Source organism: Medicago truncatula, chromosome 6 (genome assembly GCF_003473485.1).
Source record: "Medicago truncatula cultivar Jemalong A17 chromosome 6, MtrunA17r5.0-ANR, whole genome shotgun sequence".
NCBI classification, from domain to species: domain Eukaryota; kingdom Viridiplantae; phylum Streptophyta; class Magnoliopsida; order Fabales; family Fabaceae; genus Medicago; species Medicago truncatula.
Genome location: NC_053047.1, coordinates 34307372 through 34327819, shown reverse-complemented (window position 1 = coordinate 34327819; position 20448 = coordinate 34307372). Strand labels below are relative to the sequence as shown.

Below are 20448 nucleotides of genomic sequence, written 5' to 3'. Positions count from 1 at the left end.
ATAGTATTCAAATGAAAGTAATACAGTATTATATGCTCATGTATTGTAACCAAAAAAAAAAATACGCTCATGTATCAGTAGGAGTGTAGACTAGTAATAAAATAGAGGGTAAAATAAAGCCTACTAATAATATACCACGTTGACAACAACCTTATTCTTTTTGTTGAGTTGAAAATGTACTATTTTGTTTCTCACACTAATATGAACTGAAGATGACGTGTATGGTGGGAGAAGAAGTGTCAAATTTTCTCATCATGGGATGGGAAACAATTTTTACCTGCCAATAGACTTTTTTTCTTCAGTATTTTTCAAATTTAAATTTTCTTCTCCTCATAAATGAATATAACCTTAGATGCCCATTAATAACTAAAACTTTTCACCCGTGTAGGACCCATGTCAAGAATTATAACAAAAAGAATTTGTCTTGATTCATAAAAAAAAAAAAAGTTAATGCATGGTTATATTCATAAATAAACATAAATTAACAAGGTGCCATGTACAAAAGTGGCTTACTAAATCTATAGTTTTCACATCATGAGAAACTAGCAAACCTTCCCACCATCGATGACACCTTATAGAATCGGACAATTTCCTCTTTTAAACTTACCAAATCATAAATAAACATTTGAAATTGAGGACAGTCAATTTATTCTTTAATAGTGTTCTATTAATTAATTATGAGAATTTGCATTAGAAAATTAAAGTCTACTGAAGTCTCTAAACGAATTTATGAAAACATGTTTCCATTTCCAATCCACTAACATGTCTTGAACACTATGCTAATTCAATATATTTTTGTTATATGATTAATTGATGAAAACATGTTTCCATTTGCAATAACACTAACATGTCTTGGTGTTTCGGAAAACTTGGAATCGTGTGAAGCGTGTCACGATTTTGCAATGTCGAGAGCTGTTTTGTAGGGTGCTCAATCGTGACACGATTTTGGAGAAACGTGACACGAATTTGTCCGGATCTAAACAATATATAAGCACTCCATGATCCATTTGTTGGGTAAGCTTGGTGAATCTCATGGAAACCAAAGGAGGGAACTTTTAGGGTTTTAGATAATAAAGGCTGAGGGTCTTTGAGTAAGGTTTAAAACTTCAAGATGTGAATCTTGGAGAACCAAAAGAGGAGTCTCTTGGGAAAAAGGTTGGTGCCTTTTGGAGAAGATTCATGGGGTTGGGAAACAGATGAGCGCAGAGTCATTTGTGAGCAACTTGGGCGAGTCTTGTGAAACCAAAAGAGAAGATTCTTAGTGAAATCAAAGGCTAAGGGTTGGTTCTCTTTTGGGGGTTAGATTCTAGAGTTGGAAAACAATTGTAAACACCTTGGGAGAGTGAAAATCATGAGTGTCTTGTTCATTGGGTGAGATTGGAAAAATGGGTAGAAATTAGAGTTGTTCTTTGTGAGCTTGTTGAAGCTAATTTCTTGTAATCCATTTGTATCTCTTTGTAAGAACTCATTGATAGTGGATTGGAGAGATCAATCTCTCCTCCAAAGTAGGTCAAGTTTGACTGAACTGGGTGAACATTTCTTGGTGTTGTTATCTTTTCTTTACTCTCTCTTTATCTTGTTTATTCCTTGCTTTGGATTGTGGTTTTGCTATGCACTTGGTTTATAGACTAGGTTTATATTGTTGTTATTGCTTGTGGTTATTTACATTTGGTTATTGGTTTCCATTGATACTTGCTCCACACATCATATAGTTTGTATTGGTGTGAAATTTGAGCCCCGAATTCACAACAAATAGCATTAAATCTTGCGTTGCATCTTCAAATCTCACAAATGATATTCGCTCACAAGTTTTTCCTTACTTTTCTTCTTGGCAAAAATCATTCGGTAAGTCTCCCCATTGTTCTAAATTGTGGCAGCAGTCACGGTTACGTAGTTGATTTTAAATTGACCAAAACCTTAATATTACAGCAAAAAGCATGCAAATATAGTTGGTGCAACTACAATACCGTAACTAAATATTCTCATTCAGCATTTTGAATATACTAAAGAGAATTTTGTACCTGGTTGAATATTCAACTTTTTTACTAATTATCACCAACCCATGTAATAAGATATATATATAATTTCCCACCATACAAATTGATTTAGGGCTGCCAATACAACAAACGGCTCTCAATTTTATTGTTTATTGATTTAGGACATGCAGGTGTGTGACATTAAGCCTAGATAATACGTTATCTTATTCTTAGTAGCTATTTGATTGGTTGACTTAAGGATTTGAAATAAAAGTTTACCACTTTGCAATGCACTTGAGTTTCATTTTTAACATGCAGATTTGTTCTATATTAGCATACGAATTGAGTTTCCTCCTACAGCTTTTTCTAACCGTCATTGCCAAATTCAGGTCATATAGATATGTGCCAAATTCAGCTTTTTCTAACATGCATGGCCATTTATAAAAATATTGCATCTGAATTTAAAGTCTATACTATTTGAGTCCTTGTTATGAATCCATTTATAGAATTATGGGTTAATAGTGTTTTACACCATCATGGCATCAAATTACAATAAAAAATAAAATAAAAAAGCATTAACGTACACAAGTAAATATGAATTTCTTCAACAGATGGCGACATAAAATACCTTAGGATCTATGATGAACTAACATATAGGAGGAATCCCTGTGACAGCATGATCAGCCATAAGGAAATATCGTTTGCAATATATAAGAATTTTTCTCGCACAAGTTCTTACTATCCTCTGGAGTGTGACTATACTTGGTTTGAAACGCTATCTACATTGCATTGAAGTACCATAATCAAACACTTGAACTGAGAAAATAAAAAAAAAATATATAAACTATGCATCCAACTTTTTGAAATGGAAGTTTACGTCATTGAACATAGATTGTGATTTGTGAGGAACTATCTTTCAATATCACAGTATGTACAAACACTTGTATTCCTAAAGGCAATTTAATCATATGTACATGAGCCATACAGCGTTATTGCTTCTACACAAGTTGTGTCTCAGAAAATCTGATCCTTATCTGATTTACTCTTTCCGTATGGATTGGTGAAAACCTCGTCCTCCTCCATGCTTCATTTCTTCTTGGACAAGTGGAATCCAATTTGTATACTAAGATTGAAATTCTGAAAACTCTTCAACTGAGACTACTCATTGCCCTTTCGAGCAACAAACGGATTTTGTGGTACGAGCAACCACTAGACATCCCGCATGACAATGCGAATAGCCAGATCACTACAGATGGACTCCTGACAATGTACAGTCAAAAAACAAGAAAATGCTTAGTTTTGGATAGAGAAAAGTTCTGTAAATTACTGACAACTGGCTTGAAATCAACGGGAATGGATTTTCCATGTTCAATGTTATGAGAGAGAATGTTTTTAAAAATGGGGATAGGGAGATTGAAGGTAGATGTTAGAAACCTCACTTTCGTCATGTTTATAACTTTATTTCAACATTAGAAGATCCAGTCTTGAAAACAAAAGTTCTAAGATATTTTAGTTCTAAAACGGAAACATGCAGTCAAAATGAGAAAATGTAATGAAATTTATTACATCAGATGTAAAAGATTATAAGTCATACAAATAAAGATTAAAGAGAAATCGTGAACCAGTTTGTAACTTCAGGCTTGGAAGTACAAAACCAAAACTGAACTATGAAACGAAATTCAGGCTCGACTCATGTTTCTTTCTCTATCATTTTTTTCATGATTTCAATGAGAAAATTTCTGAACAATATATTGTTCACAAATTAATGGGGTCAAGCAAAGAAATATCAAGTGTCTTATCATCCTACGTTCATGCTCACCCGTGGATATAGAATCATTAGTATGTATAGTACCTTGAGTTGAAGCACCATTTACAATGCTTTCCACTAATTGGAGACATACAGTAGGATTTGCTAAGATGAAGTAAAAAAATGATAAAATGTGTACAAAACAAAATAAGAAAGGGAAATTCCTTCAAAAAATAAATTAAGAAAGGGAAATGTTACAAGATGAGAAGTCAAACTATAATTATACCGCACCATCCCATGTCTTCCAGCCAGTGTGAAATTTCATCGGGTGGAACGCAATTAGTGAGAAATTTGCTACAAATAGCATTTCTGAATAAGAAAAGAGAAAACAAGCAAACAAAAAGAAAAATATAATGGAACAAAAGGAACTGTCAGTAAGCGAGCCAATAAAGAAGCCATTTGCTCCAATCCACTTGGATCCACATACTCCCCTATTACAATGTAGTATTGTGGTGATGGTGAATTATTGAGATATTCATCTAATTTTCTCTTTCTACTATAAGGGTTGAGATACATATCTAATTTTCTCTTTCTACTATAAGGATTGGTGAATATCACATCCTCCTCCATGCTCCTTTTCTCCTTCAACACGTGAATTCCAATTTCTGGACTGTCAATGAAAGACAAACATCTCCCAATTTGAAGCTCGATATGAATCCATTCATTTTTTGAAAGTGCTTCGTCAAGTTCAAACATGAATCTCGAACTTAGTTCAACAATTTCCTCCAATTTCAGATCAAATAGGTATGTATGATTCAATCGTAAATTGACAAGGAAAATGAAACTGTTAAAATGATTGGCAATTAGATTATCGTAATAGCCATTAACAAACACTTTAACTCTTGGATTCTCCAGAGGATTATCTCGAAGGAGAATAATAGAACGTATAGAAGGGATTTTTTTACGAAACCAGAAAGAAATTGTGTCTCCTCTGCTTTGGTGCTCAAACCGATCTGGAATCCCCTCACTTTTGTTTAGCAAACAAATCTTGGTGCATCTTCCAGCCTCATGTCGTTTCTGTTAGATCAGTATAAGATATATTACATTACCGACTAGGAATACTATATAAGCAATACTAGTGCAATAAAATGAAACAAACCTGGCTCAATAGCATTCTTATACTTGATAAACTCAATGATTCACATCCTATTGCAGAGAAATTGTATAGATTGGGTGGAATCCCTCTAATCTCCTCAAGATACTCGCAAAAATCCAAAGAAAGGTCAACAATAAGGTGAAGTTCACTAAGGCACTCAGGAATAATTTTGAATTTGTTCCCTGATAAGTCTAGAGATGTCACATTAACACACCACTTGAGAAATATCGGGAGACATCCATCTGAGAGGTTGTTACTCAAACGAAGACATTTCACATTTGAAAACATTTCTGAATTCATTTTATCATTGTCTTTTGGCAATAATAGATTACAACCGCTAGCAGAAATAGAATTGATCTTGTTAGGCATCGCAAAAATGTTGCTTGAAATTTTGAGCTTTCCATCTCCAAATATTTGTAAATAATGAAGTTCATTGAGATTTCGAAATGAAGATGGCAATTCTCCTATGGAAGTATCATACAAACAAATTCCTTTTATTTTTGTCATCTCACATAATAATTTTGGAAAACTCTTGAGACTCTTACAGCCAGAGAGTTTCAAATCCTTAAGGGAGGGCAACCGTAAGGGTGGAAAACTCTCGAGCTTGCTGCAATTCTCTGCATTTAAGATTTCAAGTTTATCTAGGTACCCAATCGAGATGTCAATTGTAATTAAATTACGACATTTTTTAAATGAGAATTTTTCTAATATTGGAAGACATGAGACATCGGGTATGTGGGTTAAATGTTGACACTTGTCCAATGAAAAGACTTTCATATTCTCGAACTTCTGCATAAACACAAAGAAAAAACAAACTAAAAATAAAACACAATAATCTAGTAGTGAATTTATAAATATACACAATTGGAAAATGAACTTATTTCACTTGCCTTGTTCAAAATACTAGATGATAGAGAATCCGAAGGATACCTATCCCATTTCAATACTCTCAAACTACTTGGGAGGTACTCTGGACCTTTAGAAAAATGGCCCTTTTTAATAATAAGTGTTTTGAGATTTGTCATCTTCATGAAAGCCTTTCCATTCCAATCTATTACAGTTTTCTTGGAGGGGAAATTCATATATAGCATTTCGACTTTACTAGTTCCCTTTAAAAAAAAAAAAAAGAGTTAATGAATTTAACCACAATACAAATAAGATATGGAGAAAATGCACATGTAATTAAGCGTAAGTTCATTTATAAGTCAAAAAATAACTAATTCATTGTTAAATCTAAAATAAAAAATTGTTCATAAATATCAATCTTACTCACTGTGTTTCCCTGCAAAACATGAATAATATCATTGTGACACCACAGCCTGCTGCGTTCACCGGGCTCTTTAGATGATTGTTGTCGGACTACTTCTTTGCCCATGTCCTTTATCAAGTCATGTAATGTCACATAAATATATCCCCACTTCGATCTACTAATCACTATGAGAGATTTTTCTGCCAACACTTGAACATGATGTTTTATGCAATGGCCGTAATGAGTACGAAGTATATCTTCGAACTCCTCCCAACTATGTTCTTTGAAGCAACAAGCAATGTCGAGGAAAACACTTTGTTGCTCTTCTTCCAAAGCATCATAGCTTACTCTAAGTATCTCTTGGATCTTTTTGTCAGGAATCCTTTCATATCCATCTAATGCACCCTTCCATATTTGTATGCTCTTTCCAAACAAATTGGAACCCACTATTTCTAATACTAAGGGAAGGCCCGAAGCATATGAAACTGCACGGTTTAAAATGTGTTCATAACTTGACGGTACTTTGTTATTTTTAAAAGCCATCCACCTTAACAATTCAAGAGCTTCTGTCCCATACAACCCTTCTACTTCATACATTAATTCTATCTCATGATTGGTAAGTAATTGTTTGTCTCGAGTTGTAATGATGACTCTGCTGCCATTACCGAACCAATCAAATCCTCCAGCCAAAGCATCTAGTTGCTCCAGTTTGTCAATGTCATCGAGAATCAGAAGAACTTTCTTTCTGCGTAGTCTATCTTTTATGATTTGAATACCTTGACTAACACCTCCTAACTTAATTTCTTCTCCAATTGTTTTTAAAAGGAGTTGCTCTTGGAGATTTTCCAAGCCATGCTTAGCTGAATTCTCTCTCACGTTCTCAAGAAAACAAAAAACTTCAAATTTATCAGCAATAGAATTAAAAGTTGCTTTTGCAAGTGTTGATTTACCTAAACCTCCAATACCGTAAAGTCCTACCATATGGACCACATCATCAGATTCGTTATCAAGAAGAGATTTCACTTGTTGTACTCGGGACTGTAATCCAACCGGGTATTTGGCAACATGTAAACTAACACGATTGATCTGGTTGGTGACGTTTCTGATTATCTCACCAATACGCTTGTATTCATATCCATTCCTGCCCAATAAGATAAGTTATTTATTAAAAAAAAAAAAAAAAAAACATCACAATCACATCCATGTATTGATAATATTTTTTAAGAGTTCTTATTGTTTTTACTAATAAATAACTAATACTTGTTTAAGAATATAAAAAAAAATGTGTTTCACATTTAAGATTTAAAATGAGATTATTGGCCAAAATTGAAATTAAGTAAATTTTGGTACCCAAGACTAAAATGAAAGCCAGACAAGTCAGCAGCTTGTTTCAGAGCCTTCTTCCATTGAAGCAATTTCTCCATGTTTTCCTTGTTATTTCCGAACCTCTTTTCATGCTTAGTGAGATGTATAGCATAACTCCCACGCTGATGTCGTATGTCACCAGGATCCACACCATAGAAAACAGGCAAAACGAGGCGCCCCTTTTCCTTGTAGACGCGAATGATGTGGACAAGTTCGTCCAAACAAAATGAAGAAGAGGCATAGTTGGCAGAAAACACAGGAATAAAAATCCTAGACTCTTCAATGGCATTATTGAGTGATTGTTCGATTTTATCCCCTCTTTGAAGTTCACGATCATCAAAAAAGGTGTGGATTCCCTTGTCTGTAAGAGCCTTGTAGAGATTGCCGGTAAATTCATACCGAGTGTCAGCGCCTCTAAAACTGAGAAACACTTGGTATTTGAAATCATATGAAACTGAAGAGGAAGTTGACTGCATAGCCATGAGAATTGAGAGAAATTGGACGAAGAAAGAGTTTGAGAATGCAGAATATGAATGAGTATGTTACTGTGGTGTGTGGAGTCTCTAATATGTAACTATAAAAGGAGAAACCTTATTGATAATAACGATAACTGTGAAACTTCCTTACCACTTTCTATATCCGTGTTGACCAATCACACAATAATATCATTGAAAGTATCCCTGTGGCTGTGAGTTCTTACTAATTTCTTGAAAGAAATATATTATTATAATAATAATAATTATTATTATTATTAGTTTGGCCTTATGGTACGTAAGTTAGCAAGATTTCTTACTCGTTTTACTTCTCAGCTCTATTCCTCATCTGCTGCATGTATTTTTTTACTCTGCTACTTAATTAATCATAGTTAATTTCAAGCTTTTCTATTCAAACATCTTAAAGTCAGTTAGTAATCTTCTCATGCATTTTTTGATCCGGTTAGGAGTTATTAGACCCTCTACTTTTACAATGTCTGAAACTTTCTTTACACCTTCCGTATGAAAATGTGGTTTCTTTTCACGTGGGACCAGTCTTCAATAATATCATTGAAACACATCTTCCTCCTTCCATGTAAACGAGTACCTCAAAAATCAAACTGCAACCTTCAAAGTCGTATAATCCTGACACTGTACACATCAATGATGGTTGACTAGAGAGACAACATGAGGAAAAATGGATGATTGGATCAAGACTAGTTCTTCTGAATAATTTTGCTTATTACATAAAGTCAATAGTGTACGCTACTTTCTTTATCAACCGTGTTATTTCCACATCAAAGTGATCAATTGGGAAACTTCCTTCCCATTTTCTATCTTCCTTAAATTAGTCATGCTAATGTCTTAAAGAAGAAGAAGAAAAACTCAAGTGTTTGAGGGAAGCATTGGTAAGTATGAATGGAGAGATTAAGTGAAAAAGGGAGGAAAACATTGTGATATTTGTTTCCATTGTAAACTAGTTTGTCAATAAGAATAACACACACTGGTATATTATAGATATGATAGTAGGAAAAAACTAAATTTTCCATCGATTTAGTAAATCCGCAAGTGCACAGTTTACCGGTGTAGTAATAAAGAGTATCGTTCCGACATGGAATTTTTGAATTCAATTAACCTCTATGAATGATTAGAAAAGAGTTTTTGAAAAGTTGGGATTTTGACGGTTTAAAAGTAATAATAAAAAGCGCCTTGGGATTATTGGTTCGTCATGGTGACAAACCCTTCACAAACCAAACCTTAAACCTAAAACTTTATGTTGGACCTATTTTCTAAAGACAAGTTTCTCTTTAGCCTATCACATCTCCTTTCGGTTTCAGTGAGTGTGTTCCTCTAGCTACCACGCCTATTCTCATGGTTGATTGCTATTGGAATCCTTGTAGAACGAAACTTTATTGTCTCAAGGTTTGCTAAACTATTCTCATGTTTTGCAATCCTTGTCTAATTTCACTTGTTCCAATATCAAAACTTCTTCTTTCGATGCTTCGCTTTAATATTTGTGATGATAAATTAACAAGTACTAACCCTCCGCTATCGCATTATAAGTTTGATACTTGTTAATTCATTATAAAAATGGTGAAATTAGATTAGAAAATAGATTTACATAAAATTAGGGTTCGAGGCTTGATTTGATTAGGATTAGGTCATTAGACTCATACAACAATCCCAAGATAAGAAGAGTCTACTCACTTATGTTCATCGTAGACATAAAAGAGAAGAAGGAGAAGAACATAAAATAAAATAAAGAACTTTTATTAAAAGAAATAATTGTCACTTATTAATTCCAAGAACAAAATATGATTTATTATGATTGCTAGGTCTACAACTACTTAAGCCCTAAGAAATACATCAATAGAATGTTTCACAAGAAACCATGGGCTTTAGGTTAGAAATAAACTAAATAGGTAGCTTGTACAAGAAGCAAAAGCAGCAAAAAGCTGTCTGGAGCGAAGGCACGGCCGTGCCACTGGAAGCACGAGCCGTGCCTGGTCTTTTGGTTGGTGGTCTTATATTTTTTGTACCAAATCTTCGTCTTTTCAACCCGAATCAGCTCCAAATCACATTTCTTTTGCTCCAAAACACAATCTTTAAAATATTTGTTTCTAAAATAAAATAACTTGCAATTGAAGTAAAATAGATCTAAAAAAGAAATAAAAACATATAAAATCTAAATAAAATATACTCAAATAATATATTAAAATCACTCATCATTTACTCACTACATTCTTTACTCAATACCCCTTGGCTCTAGAAAACAACTAATGTCACGACCCACCTTTGAGCCATGATTGACACACTGGCTAATGCCAACCCATCACAAACTAGCTTGGTAAAGTAACTCATGTACAATATCATAACAATAAACTACCCAAAATTTAGTAGAGTCTCCCTTGTTTATCTTACATTTCAAATATCAATTACAAGTAAAAAGACTAGTTAGTAGCCTGATTTATTTTTTTTTATCTAACCTAATTTCATCGTTTATACAATAATATTATCAGATTCCAAATGACATTAACTTCAAAAATATTTTCTGAGTTTATTCATCACTTATGTAACGTGGTAAGTTAGTTGCTACTCTGCTATAAATCTGATGAAAGATGTCTTAAGTACAACTTCAGGAGAGGTATATATGTTTTTCTTGGAAAAAATGCAAAGAATAATTTATGTTTTTCTTTCGTTACTTGAGGACATGGAACAATTTAAGTTTGGGGTTGTAATGACAGGTCATCTTACGTTACTCTTAGCATGTTTTTCAGTTATTTTCATTAGGTTTTAGAACAATTGCCTATGATTTCAGGACTTTTGTAATGTTTTCTATATTTGGGTCTGAAATTCTAGTTTTCTTGAAACATAACAATTTTAGAATTTTTAAAATAATTCATGTAGAAATCATGCAAATCGGTAAATCAAGAGCATTCAAAGATTTGTGAAGACCAAGAATGAACATCCTAGAGACCTCGGGAGACTTTCACTTAAAGGGATTTCGTTACCAAGTTTAATTTGAGGCAAATTATTTGACCATGAATGAAGATTCTACTGGATATTTCTTCTCGCTTTTATCGAAAAATAAGAGGTTGGTTGACATTTTAATGGAACATTTCTTCTTGTTTTGCATTTAAAATAAAAAAACATAATTAATTATCATGTGTTTGTTAATTATGGATGCATGTCCCAAGGATATAAGGCTATTAAATCCCTAAGGCCTCACAAAAAATAATCATTAGATTTTATAAGTAAAAACAATCCTCATATACACCTTCAATTTCCCTATACTCATTCAATAGTTCATTTTCTCTCTAGATGGTAATGAGTGTACAAAAATAATTTTTCAAGTAAAAAGGCTTCATATGCAGATGAAAAAGCTGCATATATTAGAACTAGTTTTAGATCTCACTTAGTATTATAAACTATTGAATTTTTCATTTAATTAACTAAACCCCAAAAATCCCAAAAACTCCAAACAAAACAAGAAAAACCCAAAACAATATACACAAAAAACTAACTAACTGAAGGAACAAACAAAATGGAAAGAACAAACTGAACTTCGTCTCAATCTTTGTGATTTGAGAACGATTTGGGAACAAGGGAGGAGTGAATGATACAAACTGGTTCAAAGCGGAATTGTATTTCGATTTCAAACCGCATGGAAGAATATGTTTTTGATTTTGAATGGATTTCGATTTTGATTTTGAATTGGATTTCGAGTGACCAAGGAACTGGTTCAACTGAACCTCATCTCAATCTTTGCGTTTCGATTTTGAATGGGTTTCGAACGATTTTTGTCAGTGATGAACATGTTTTTAATTTTGGGAAAAAGATGAAGAAAAATGAATAATTTGCAGATGAAGGAGAAAGAACGAACAAAATAAACAGATGAATAACAAATAATTATTTTATTTTAAATAAAATAAGTTTATAAATCAAAAGTAATTAATATTTTGTACAATGGCTTATTTGTAATAAAAGTAAAATTTAGTCCTATAGTGATCATTTTCTTGACTACACCATAGAAGCCCCCGTTAATTAAACACGGGTTGGACATGTATTTCAAATTTACTATTTTGTCTTCACATCACTTGTTAACTCTATAAGTAATTTACAACCAAAGTAAAACCATTCCCTCACCTTGATACACAGATAAATCCTCCAACAAGAAAGATGACACTTACTCGTATAGGTTCTGCATTTCGTTCATTCAAGCACAATGAATGTTACGTTTTCGTTGATGATAAGTATGTGGTTTTGAATTATGCACCAGGAGCCAAGAAGCATGAGATTTTGAAAGGGCCACTTCACATTGTAGCTGGTTTTGCAATGCTTGCCAGAACTCCATTTGAACATGGAATAGATTGTGCCTTTGAGACCCAACACAATGAGGCATTCATCTTTTCTGGAAATCATTGTGCCCTTATAACCTATGGTCCAATTGTCCCACATCATCAACATCATCCTGCCAGAATACTCTCGTGTCCGAAAAAAATTGCAACCATGTTTACTTGTCTACATGGAACGGTGTTTGAACATGGAATAGATGCAGCAATTAGGACACTTGACAAACGTGTTTTGTTATTTAAAGGAAATGCATATGCTCTTATGGACTATCACTCTAACCGTGTTTTAGCTAATCATTACATTCGCACCGGGTTTAAAACTTTGGTTGGCACAGTTTTTGAAAATGGAATTGATGCAGCTTTCAAATCTGATAAGAAGGATGAAGCTTATATTTTCAAAAATCAATATTATGCATGTATCAATATTGACCAAGGACATCCTATTGGTCCAATCTTACTGGCATATTGAATCCATGATTATATTTCCATATAGTTCTAAAACTTCTGGTGTTAATGTTTTCATTATGCTTGTCATTGCAATGTGTGCGGTAATGAGTGTGGCTCCTCGTAGCTTGCTCCACAACATCTACTAGTTGTTTTCTCTTGTTCTAAATGGTTAATTTTTTAAAATAATGTAAGATATATGTGTGGTTGTTTGCTTCTTTGTTTCAAAGAAGATATTAGCTTATTTTACAAAAGTCGAATTTCGCCCAACACATTTACAGTATATCAACTTAATCACTAGCTTTTGGAAGTTTTTTCAATTTGGTCCTTTTGCTAACCACAGTCAGTTCACAATGCTAATAGAACCAACGTGGCAATTTTTCTGCTGATGTGGTGTACTGTCAGCTGGAAAAAAATTGATTCAAATTGTCACTCAATCAAAAATTTGGTGGATTAAATCGATACTTGTTTCGGACTAGACCAAGGCTCAACCTCAGAACCCAAAGTCCAATATCCCAGCTAAGGTCCAATAAAGCATTCATCTACGGCTGCAAATTACATGCATTCATGAAGAGTCAATATAAACTGCTTGAGGGTAATTTAGGTATATTAAGAATAGACTATATCAAGAAAATTATGTATCCCCTTTATTAGTACTATTGTAAAGAGTTACATCACGCAAGAAAATCAAAACTCAACACCAACACCCATAAACGCTCAAAACTGAATTTTAAAGGCGGAAAAAGGGGTGAAATACCTCTCTAAATAATGAGGAAACACACATTGATAGCTATAATTCATCGCTAGCTTCGTTTTGATATCTCGTTTGCATGATTTTGACAAGGAACAAAGAAATTATGGCTAAAACAAGATGAAGATGGTATAGAGAGGATGGCTTACGAGTTTGCGAGGAAGAGATAATTTATTTATTTAAGAGTTCCTATAGTTTTACGGGTCTTAGGCATAATATGAGAAAAGATCCTTACATAAATGTTTTTTTAGCTAATTGTTGTGTTTTTAATAACTCTTCATTTCATTATTTTATTTCACTTTTTACTATCAAATAAATGGTTTTTTAGACGACATCTAAAAATAAATCAAATACTGTATAGACACTCAAACAAAATAAAATATCGTAGAAGTAGAGAACAATAGCACATGCGAAGTAGAGTGAAATTTTAGTACCCCAAAACATCGTATATCAAATGCAGCTATTGATAAAAAGAACAACAAAACAAAATATTTGATGCGTCTCACATCGGTTTTTTTTCTCTCGTAGTGATCTCACATCGATTTCATAATGATGAATGTGTCCATGATCTTGCATTATCAAATTCAATTCTGCAATCATTTCAATCAATTCAAGAAAGTTAACATTACTATATTGATAAAAAATTTGTTTTTTGGAATCTTTGAAAGACAAGATTAAGATTAATTTCTCTAGTATGCCTATTTTCAACTAAAATAGAATTTGTTGTTATGAAAAATATCCCAATTTCTTGGATAATAAATATCATCGATATTTGTAATATTAGTTAGGCACATTATTAGAAACAAAGGGTACAAAAAAATATCATCAATTTCTTCGATAATAAATTTTTGAGCACCTTATTAAGAACAATTTTTTTTTTAGAAGGGTGTATATAGAAATATTTGTGCTACATTGGGTATATATAGAAAATCACGTTAAAATGGCCAAAAACATTAACAGATTTCAGCCCAGCCATTCATCATGTCCATGTTTAAGGCCTTTCCAGAGAATTTTGCTATATTTACCCCCCAAAATCAAATATTTCTATATACACCCCCACCTTAAATTTTGTTTGAGCCCCTAGAGGCAAGGGCCCTTGGTCGTCGCACTCCCAGCCTATGCCCTTGGGCCGTAGTAGGTGGAGTGATTCAGAAATAAATCGAACCCAATTCTCGCCATTTAGAAGACACGTTAACAAAGTTATATGATAACTCTGGTCAACTTCTAACTGGTCCCAAATATCTTAGAATTACCTCCTTACTCAAAAACCAATATTGATTCTGTAATATTTTCTTTTTGGGAATTTTCTCAGTCCAATATCGCTAAATTATCAAATCGTGGTCTCAACCACAAATAAATTACCTTAATGAATATAATGACTCTTAAGGTCCAATACTATTTTCATTTGTAGGCGAATTCATATTTGATTCTACACGAATCTCAAAATCGCCAAAAATAATCAATAGGATTAAGAAAACACATAATCATGGCATTTCACAAAACATAAGACACAAAAGCATATACATCACTTATATTTTCTTGTTTAGAAAACATTCTAAAAATCATACTCGCTCACACAAAGTAGAAAGACAACATATATGATTCAATTCCAGTCCTCACATAGCTAACTTGTTCAACAAATTTCCATTCAAAATTATTATTCGACAAAAATCTCATTTCTAAAATTTGGAGAAATATAATGGGATCATTTTCCCATTTTAACAATGTATAAAACTCTTGTTTAAATTTTCATGACACTTTCTTGAAAATTTAAACAAGTACATCCAATACGTTTTCTCAAAATCAATAAAAAACAACTTTTGAATTTCCGACAACGCTACGGCATTTTATAAAATCATTTATTAAAAAAAAATAATAACAAAAATACAGAGCCATGAATTTAGTAGTAGCTAAATTTCAGATCTTACATGAAACCTATCAAGGTAGAAGAAAGAGTAATTGACTGACCAATTTGGGATCAACTGGTAAAACAGGCTGAATTGTTACGGCCAAACACCGACAATGATCGAACCACAAAGACAGATTGATTTATCGACTGACCAAGTCAATAGGGAAAATCACACACATGAATTCTTGTTGGCTGGTTGTATAATTGATGACGAATCTATAGGCTTTGAAAACTGTCCAGAGGAAAAGATAGAAATGAAACATGAAGATCCTTTGAAGAAAGTTAATTTAGGAAGTGAACAAAAATAATAACCAAGTATCTTAGTACAAAAGGAGTGAAAAGAGAGATTGGTCAAATTGATTAAGAAATACAAAGGTATTAAGTTCCCAAAAGTTTGGGAATGTGTTTGCTTTGTTTTATAATGATTGTTTTTATTTAAAAAATTAGAATATTCGGTGCACTATTGAAAATGTCTCGATTGCTCCAAGTTAACATGGTGCCTCCAAGGCTCCAATTACCTCATCCAGAGAGGAAATATCTATTACAAGACATAAGAGTGTGGCTCACATGCTTAAACCCTTCTCCCAGAATTATAAAAGTAAGTTTCCCCAAATAAACTATAATGTTGCTTTGCAACAAACATACATTTAGAGCTGTTTTTTTCTCTTTTGTTCGATGTGGAAAATACCTTTTAAAGTGAGGCTAAAATTGGTTTGAAATGCTACATACATAGGAATACCATAGTGATATTATTGTAATGAATAACCAAACACTTGAATTGAGATATTAGAAACATAAACTAAAAATCCAATTTTCTAAAATGGAAGTTCACATCTTTGAGAAGAGATTGTAATTAACCATCTTTCGGTATCAAAATATGTAACAACTCTTGCTTATTTTATTAAATGGAAGTTCACATCATTGAACAGGTTTGGCTGTCGATTTTTTTATAGTAGGGGTTAGGCACTGAGTAGTATCTTTGATATCGAAGCAATAATGTAAGCATGTTTCTCCTTAAGGCTCGGTATCTGGGAAGTGTTGCTGATATGTCTTCATCACTCTGTAAAGGAAAAAAAAAATCAGAATTTGTGAAAAAACAGACACAACAAGCAAGTGAATGAATATGTAGTATGTAATAACAAGAAGAGCTGAGCAATCTCACCAGTAATTTCATATCTGATCGTGAGCTCTTGAGATATTCATCCGATATTCTATTTTTGCATAAGAAAGAATCAGTGAATTGAAAATCATCCATGTTAGTCAAATGTTTGATTACGTGGATTCCACTTTCTACAACATACTCTTTTCCCCAATTGCAAAACCTAACTTCAGCATGAATCCATTCATTTTTCAAAAGCGCATCGTCAAGCATTGATTTAAATTTGTGGTATTCTTCTAAGTACCAGTCTTGCACATTAAAGGGAAATAGATATGTATGACCCGGTTCCAAACCTATACCACAGTTATATACGTTTTCATTGATAATCAAATGGACTCTTATCGAATCGAATGGGTTAACTATATAATCTCTCGAATAATAAGATGGGTGATTCACTCTGGAAGAAAATAAGAAAACTAAGGAAGGGAAGTTGTTACGGAACGAAAAAGAAATCGATTCTCTTCTTTGGTACTCAAACCACTCAGGAGTCCTCTCACTTGGTGATGATGGAAAACAACACTCGATGCTCCCAGCCAAATGCAATTCCTGTAAGTTTTTAGCAATAAGATAAATTAAACTATATATGTTGAATTATGACATATTAAATCAAATGGTTATGCAAGATAAAATAACAATACCTGACTAATTAGCATGCTTTTACTTGATGAAGTCAATGATTTGCACCGCAATGCAGACAATGTTATTAGATTTGGCGGAATCCCTTTAATTTCTTCTAGAGTTTCGCAACCATCCAAATCAATGCACTTAATAGAGAGGCAATTTTTTAGGCTTTCAGGAAGAATTTTGATGGTGCTACCTGACAGGTATAAGGTTTCAACATTTGAAAACCACATCAGAGCTATTGTTAGAAATTCATGATTGCTTGCATTAAGGCGAAGAACATTCACATTTGAAGACAACGTGGAACTCAAATTATCATTCTGTTTTGGCAATAGTTGACTATAACCAAAAATAGAAACTTCCAACAAATTCAACATCATGAGAATGCTACTTGGCAAGCTAAGTTTTCCACATCCCTCTATAGTTAAATCAGTTAGTCCAATAAGATTATTAAATGAAAAGGGCAATTCTTCTATGCCAGTTTTTCGCAAAATAATCTTCTTGATATTTTCCATCTTGCCCAATATTTCTGGAAATTTCTTGAGACTTGTACAACCGGAAAGTTTCAACTTACGAAGAGATTTCAACTTTAAGGGAGGAAAACTCAATAGCTTGTTACAATCCGCAGCATTCAAGATTTGAAGTTGACTTAGGAACCCAATAGAATCATGAATTCTAACTAAACTCTTGCAGTTTTTAAATGAAATTTTTTCTAAATTTGGGAGAAACGAGACATCTGATATATTTGTTAAGTATTCACAATTATCAATTTTCAAAATTTTCATCTTCTCGAACGTCTGCATAAACAAAAAAGAAATAAATCAAAAGACTAATCTCACAGTGGATTTATAAATATGCACCATAAAAAAATGACTGTATTTGCCTTACCTTGTTAAAAACACTAGATGACATAGACTCCGAAGGATATCTATTCCACTTCAATACTCTCAAAGTACTAGGAAGATGCTTGGGACCTTTAGAAAATTGACCATTTTCAATAATAAGTGTTTTGAGTTTTGTCATCTTCTTGAAGGCCTTTCCATTCCAATCTATCTCGGAATTCTTTGTGGGGAAATTTAGATATATCATTTCAATTTTACTAGTTCCCTTTTAACAAAAAAAAAAAAAAAACATGAATAAAACAATTATAGAAATACGATATAGAGAAATTAAGTCATGGTTAAAGCTAAAATGACAAATTGTCCCTAGATATCAATCTTACTCACAATGTTTTCTTTTAAAACATGAACTATATCATCTTGACACCATAGCCTACTTCGTTCTCCTGGTTCTTCAGGTGATTCTTGTTGGACAATTTCTTTACCCGTGTGCTCTATCAAGTCATGTAATGTCACTATAACATTCGTTGGTCTCCTTCTCCAATCATATTCAATATAAGTCTTTATGAGAGATTTTTCAACCAACACTCCAATGTGGCTTTTTATGCAATATCCATAATGAAAATGGAGTATTTTTTCGACATATGCCAATGGACACCCTTTAAAGCAACATACAATATCCAAAAAAACACTCTTTTCTTCTTTGTCCAAAGCATCAAAGCTTACTTTGAATATATTTTGGATATCTTCAGGTGGCGTCCTTTCATACTTATCTAATGTAGATTCCCACTCTTCAATACTCTTTCCAAACAAGTTGGAACCCACTACTTCTATAGCTAATGGAAGGCCAGAAGTATATTTTACTGCGCGATTTAAAATGTAATCATAACTTGAATCAATTATGTTACTTTTAAATGCCATCTTTATAAACAATTCAAGAGCTTCTTTGTCATTTAATCCATCTAAGTCATAAATTCTAGTTATCCCATGACATGATAGCAAATGTCTGTCTCGAGTGGTAATGATGACTCTACTTCCAGGACCGAGCCAACCAGGCTCTCCAACCAAAACCTTCAATTGCTTTGGTTTGTCAACATCATCGAGAATCAACAAAACTTTCTTTTGATGCAGCCTATCTTTTATGATTGGAATTCCTTCACTAACATGTCCAAAATTAAATTCCTCTCCGAGTGTTTTGGAGAGGAGTTGCTTCTGGAGATGTTCTAAGCCATATTTAATTGAATTTTCTCGCACACTGTGAAGGAAACACAAACCATCAAATTGATCAGCAATCAAATTATAAAGTGCACGAGTAAGTGTCGTTTTACCCAATCCTCCACTTCCACATATCCCAATCATACATGCTCCATCATCACACCCAACATCCAGAAGTGACATTACATGCAGCAGTCGAGACTCAAGTCCCACAATAGGGTGATCAGCAACTTCTAAAAGACCACGGTTGATCTTTTTGGAAATCTCTGTAACTATCTTCTTAATAAACTCATATTCATATGCATCTTTCCTGCGCCCAATCAGACAAGTTTGAGTAAATGCATCAGAATCACAATTACACCCATATATTGTGATGATGTGATATTACAATTCAAATTGTTTCAACATACAAAGAACAATCTTTCTAAAGATGAAATAAAACCCTAAAAAGATATCTTTCCTTTTTAACATTTAAGGCTAAAATGAATTGTCAATTGAAATTGAAGACAAACAATATACATAAAAAAGAAAAATAAGAGTGAAATGAAGAATAGCTTACTTGAAATGAAAGCCAGATAAGTTACCAACTTGGTTAAGAGCTATCTTCCATTTCTGCAACCGATCCATGTTTTCCTTGTTATTTTGGAACATTTCTTCAAACTCAGTAAGTGCTTCACCATACTTGTTATTTTGATGTCGCACGTGAGAAGGTTCCACACCATAGAAAACTGGTAGAACAAGGCGACCTTTTTCCTTGAAGTAGTTAATGATGTGGACAAGCTCATCTAAACAAAACGACGAAGTTGCATAGTTCTCAGAGAATACAATAATGGCAATCCTAGAGTGTTCAATGCTCTTGAGGAGCGAAGGTGTGATTTCGTCACCTCTCTGAAGCTCCTTGTCATCAATGAAGGTTCGGATTCCTTTGTCACAAAGAGCTTTATAGAGATGACCGGTGAAGCCAGATCGAGTGTCGATACCCCTGAAACTAATGAACACGTCATAGATGAAATCATTAGAGAGGGAGGAGGACGAGGAGGAAGAAGGTAATTGCATAGCCATGAGAGTTTGGTTTGGAGTATTGTGTTACTATCAGATCTGTAAAAATTACAAGAACAGTCACACAATTATTGTACCACCTCTTCCTCCAATATCCTTCCACTGTTGGTTCTTTCTAAAATGATCAATTATT

General features: G+C 33.3%; 3 protein-coding genes across 3 annotated transcripts; 1 reads left to right on the top strand and 2 right to left on the bottom strand.

Moving 5' to 3' along the window:
- Window positions 1-3931: 3931 nt before the first annotated feature.
- On the bottom strand, window positions 3932-8150 carry LOC11420180 (disease resistance protein RPV1). The gene is made up of 4 exons (XM_039827210.1): window positions 7479-8150; window positions 6153-7269; window positions 4883-5988; window positions 3932-4800 (listed from the first exon to the last, which is right to left on the bottom strand). The coding sequence occupies exons 1-3, from the start codon at window positions 7973-7975 to the stop codon at window positions 5728-5730; spliced, it is 1875 nt and encodes a 624-aa protein (XP_039683144.1). The 5' UTR covers window positions 7976-8150; the 3' UTR covers window positions 3932-4800; window positions 4883-5727.
- Window positions 8151-12145: 3995 nt separating this feature from the next.
- Window positions 12146-12787, top strand: LOC11414068 (albumin-2). Its single transcript, XM_003619911.3, has one exon. It carries the CDS (start codon window positions 12146-12148, stop codon window positions 12785-12787), a length of 642 nt encoding a protein of 213 aa, XP_003619959.1.
- A 3091-nt stretch (window positions 12788-15878) lies between these two features.
- On the bottom strand, window positions 15879-20448 carry LOC11419309 (disease resistance protein RPV1). The gene is made up of 6 exons (XM_003619910.4): window positions 19816-20448; window positions 18429-19566; window positions 18091-18309; window positions 17220-17999; window positions 16585-17127; window positions 15879-16482 (listed from the first exon to the last, which is right to left on the bottom strand). Exons 1-6 carry the CDS (start codon window positions 20316-20318, stop codon window positions 16336-16338), a joined length of 3330 nt encoding a protein of 1109 aa, XP_003619958.1. The 5' UTR covers window positions 20319-20448; the 3' UTR covers window positions 15879-16335.

Excerpts from the sequence above, each read along its gene's own strand:
- LOC11420180 (XM_039827210.1), bottom strand. The coding sequence starts at position 7,975 with ATGGCTATGCAGTCAACTTCCTCTTCAGTTTCATATGATTTCAAATAC. Across the intron at positions 7,270-7,478 it reads GGCTTTCATTTTAGTCTTGG|GAATGGATATGAATACAAGC; the intron begins GTACCAAAATTT and ends CTTATTGGGCAG. Across the intron at positions 5,989-6,152 it reads ATGTTTTGCAGGGAAACACA|GGAACTAGTAAAGTCGAAAT; the intron begins GTGAGTAAGATT and ends TTTTTTTTAAAG.
- LOC11414068 (XM_003619911.3), top strand. The coding sequence starts at position 12,146 with ATGACACTTACTCGTATAGGTTCTGCATTTCGTTCATTCAAGCACAAT.
- LOC11419309 (XM_003619910.4), bottom strand. The coding sequence starts at position 20,318 with ATGGCTATGCAATTACCTTCTTCCTCCTCGTCCTCCTCCCTCTCTAAT. Across the intron at positions 18,310-18,428 it reads ATGTTTTAAAAGAAAACATT|GGAACTAGTAAAATTGAAAT; the intron begins GTGAGTAAGATT and ends TTTTGTTAAAAG. Across the intron at positions 18,000-18,090 it reads CATCTAGTGTTTTTAACAAG|ACGTTCGAGAAGATGAAAAT; the intron begins GTAAGGCAAATA and ends TTGTTTATGCAG.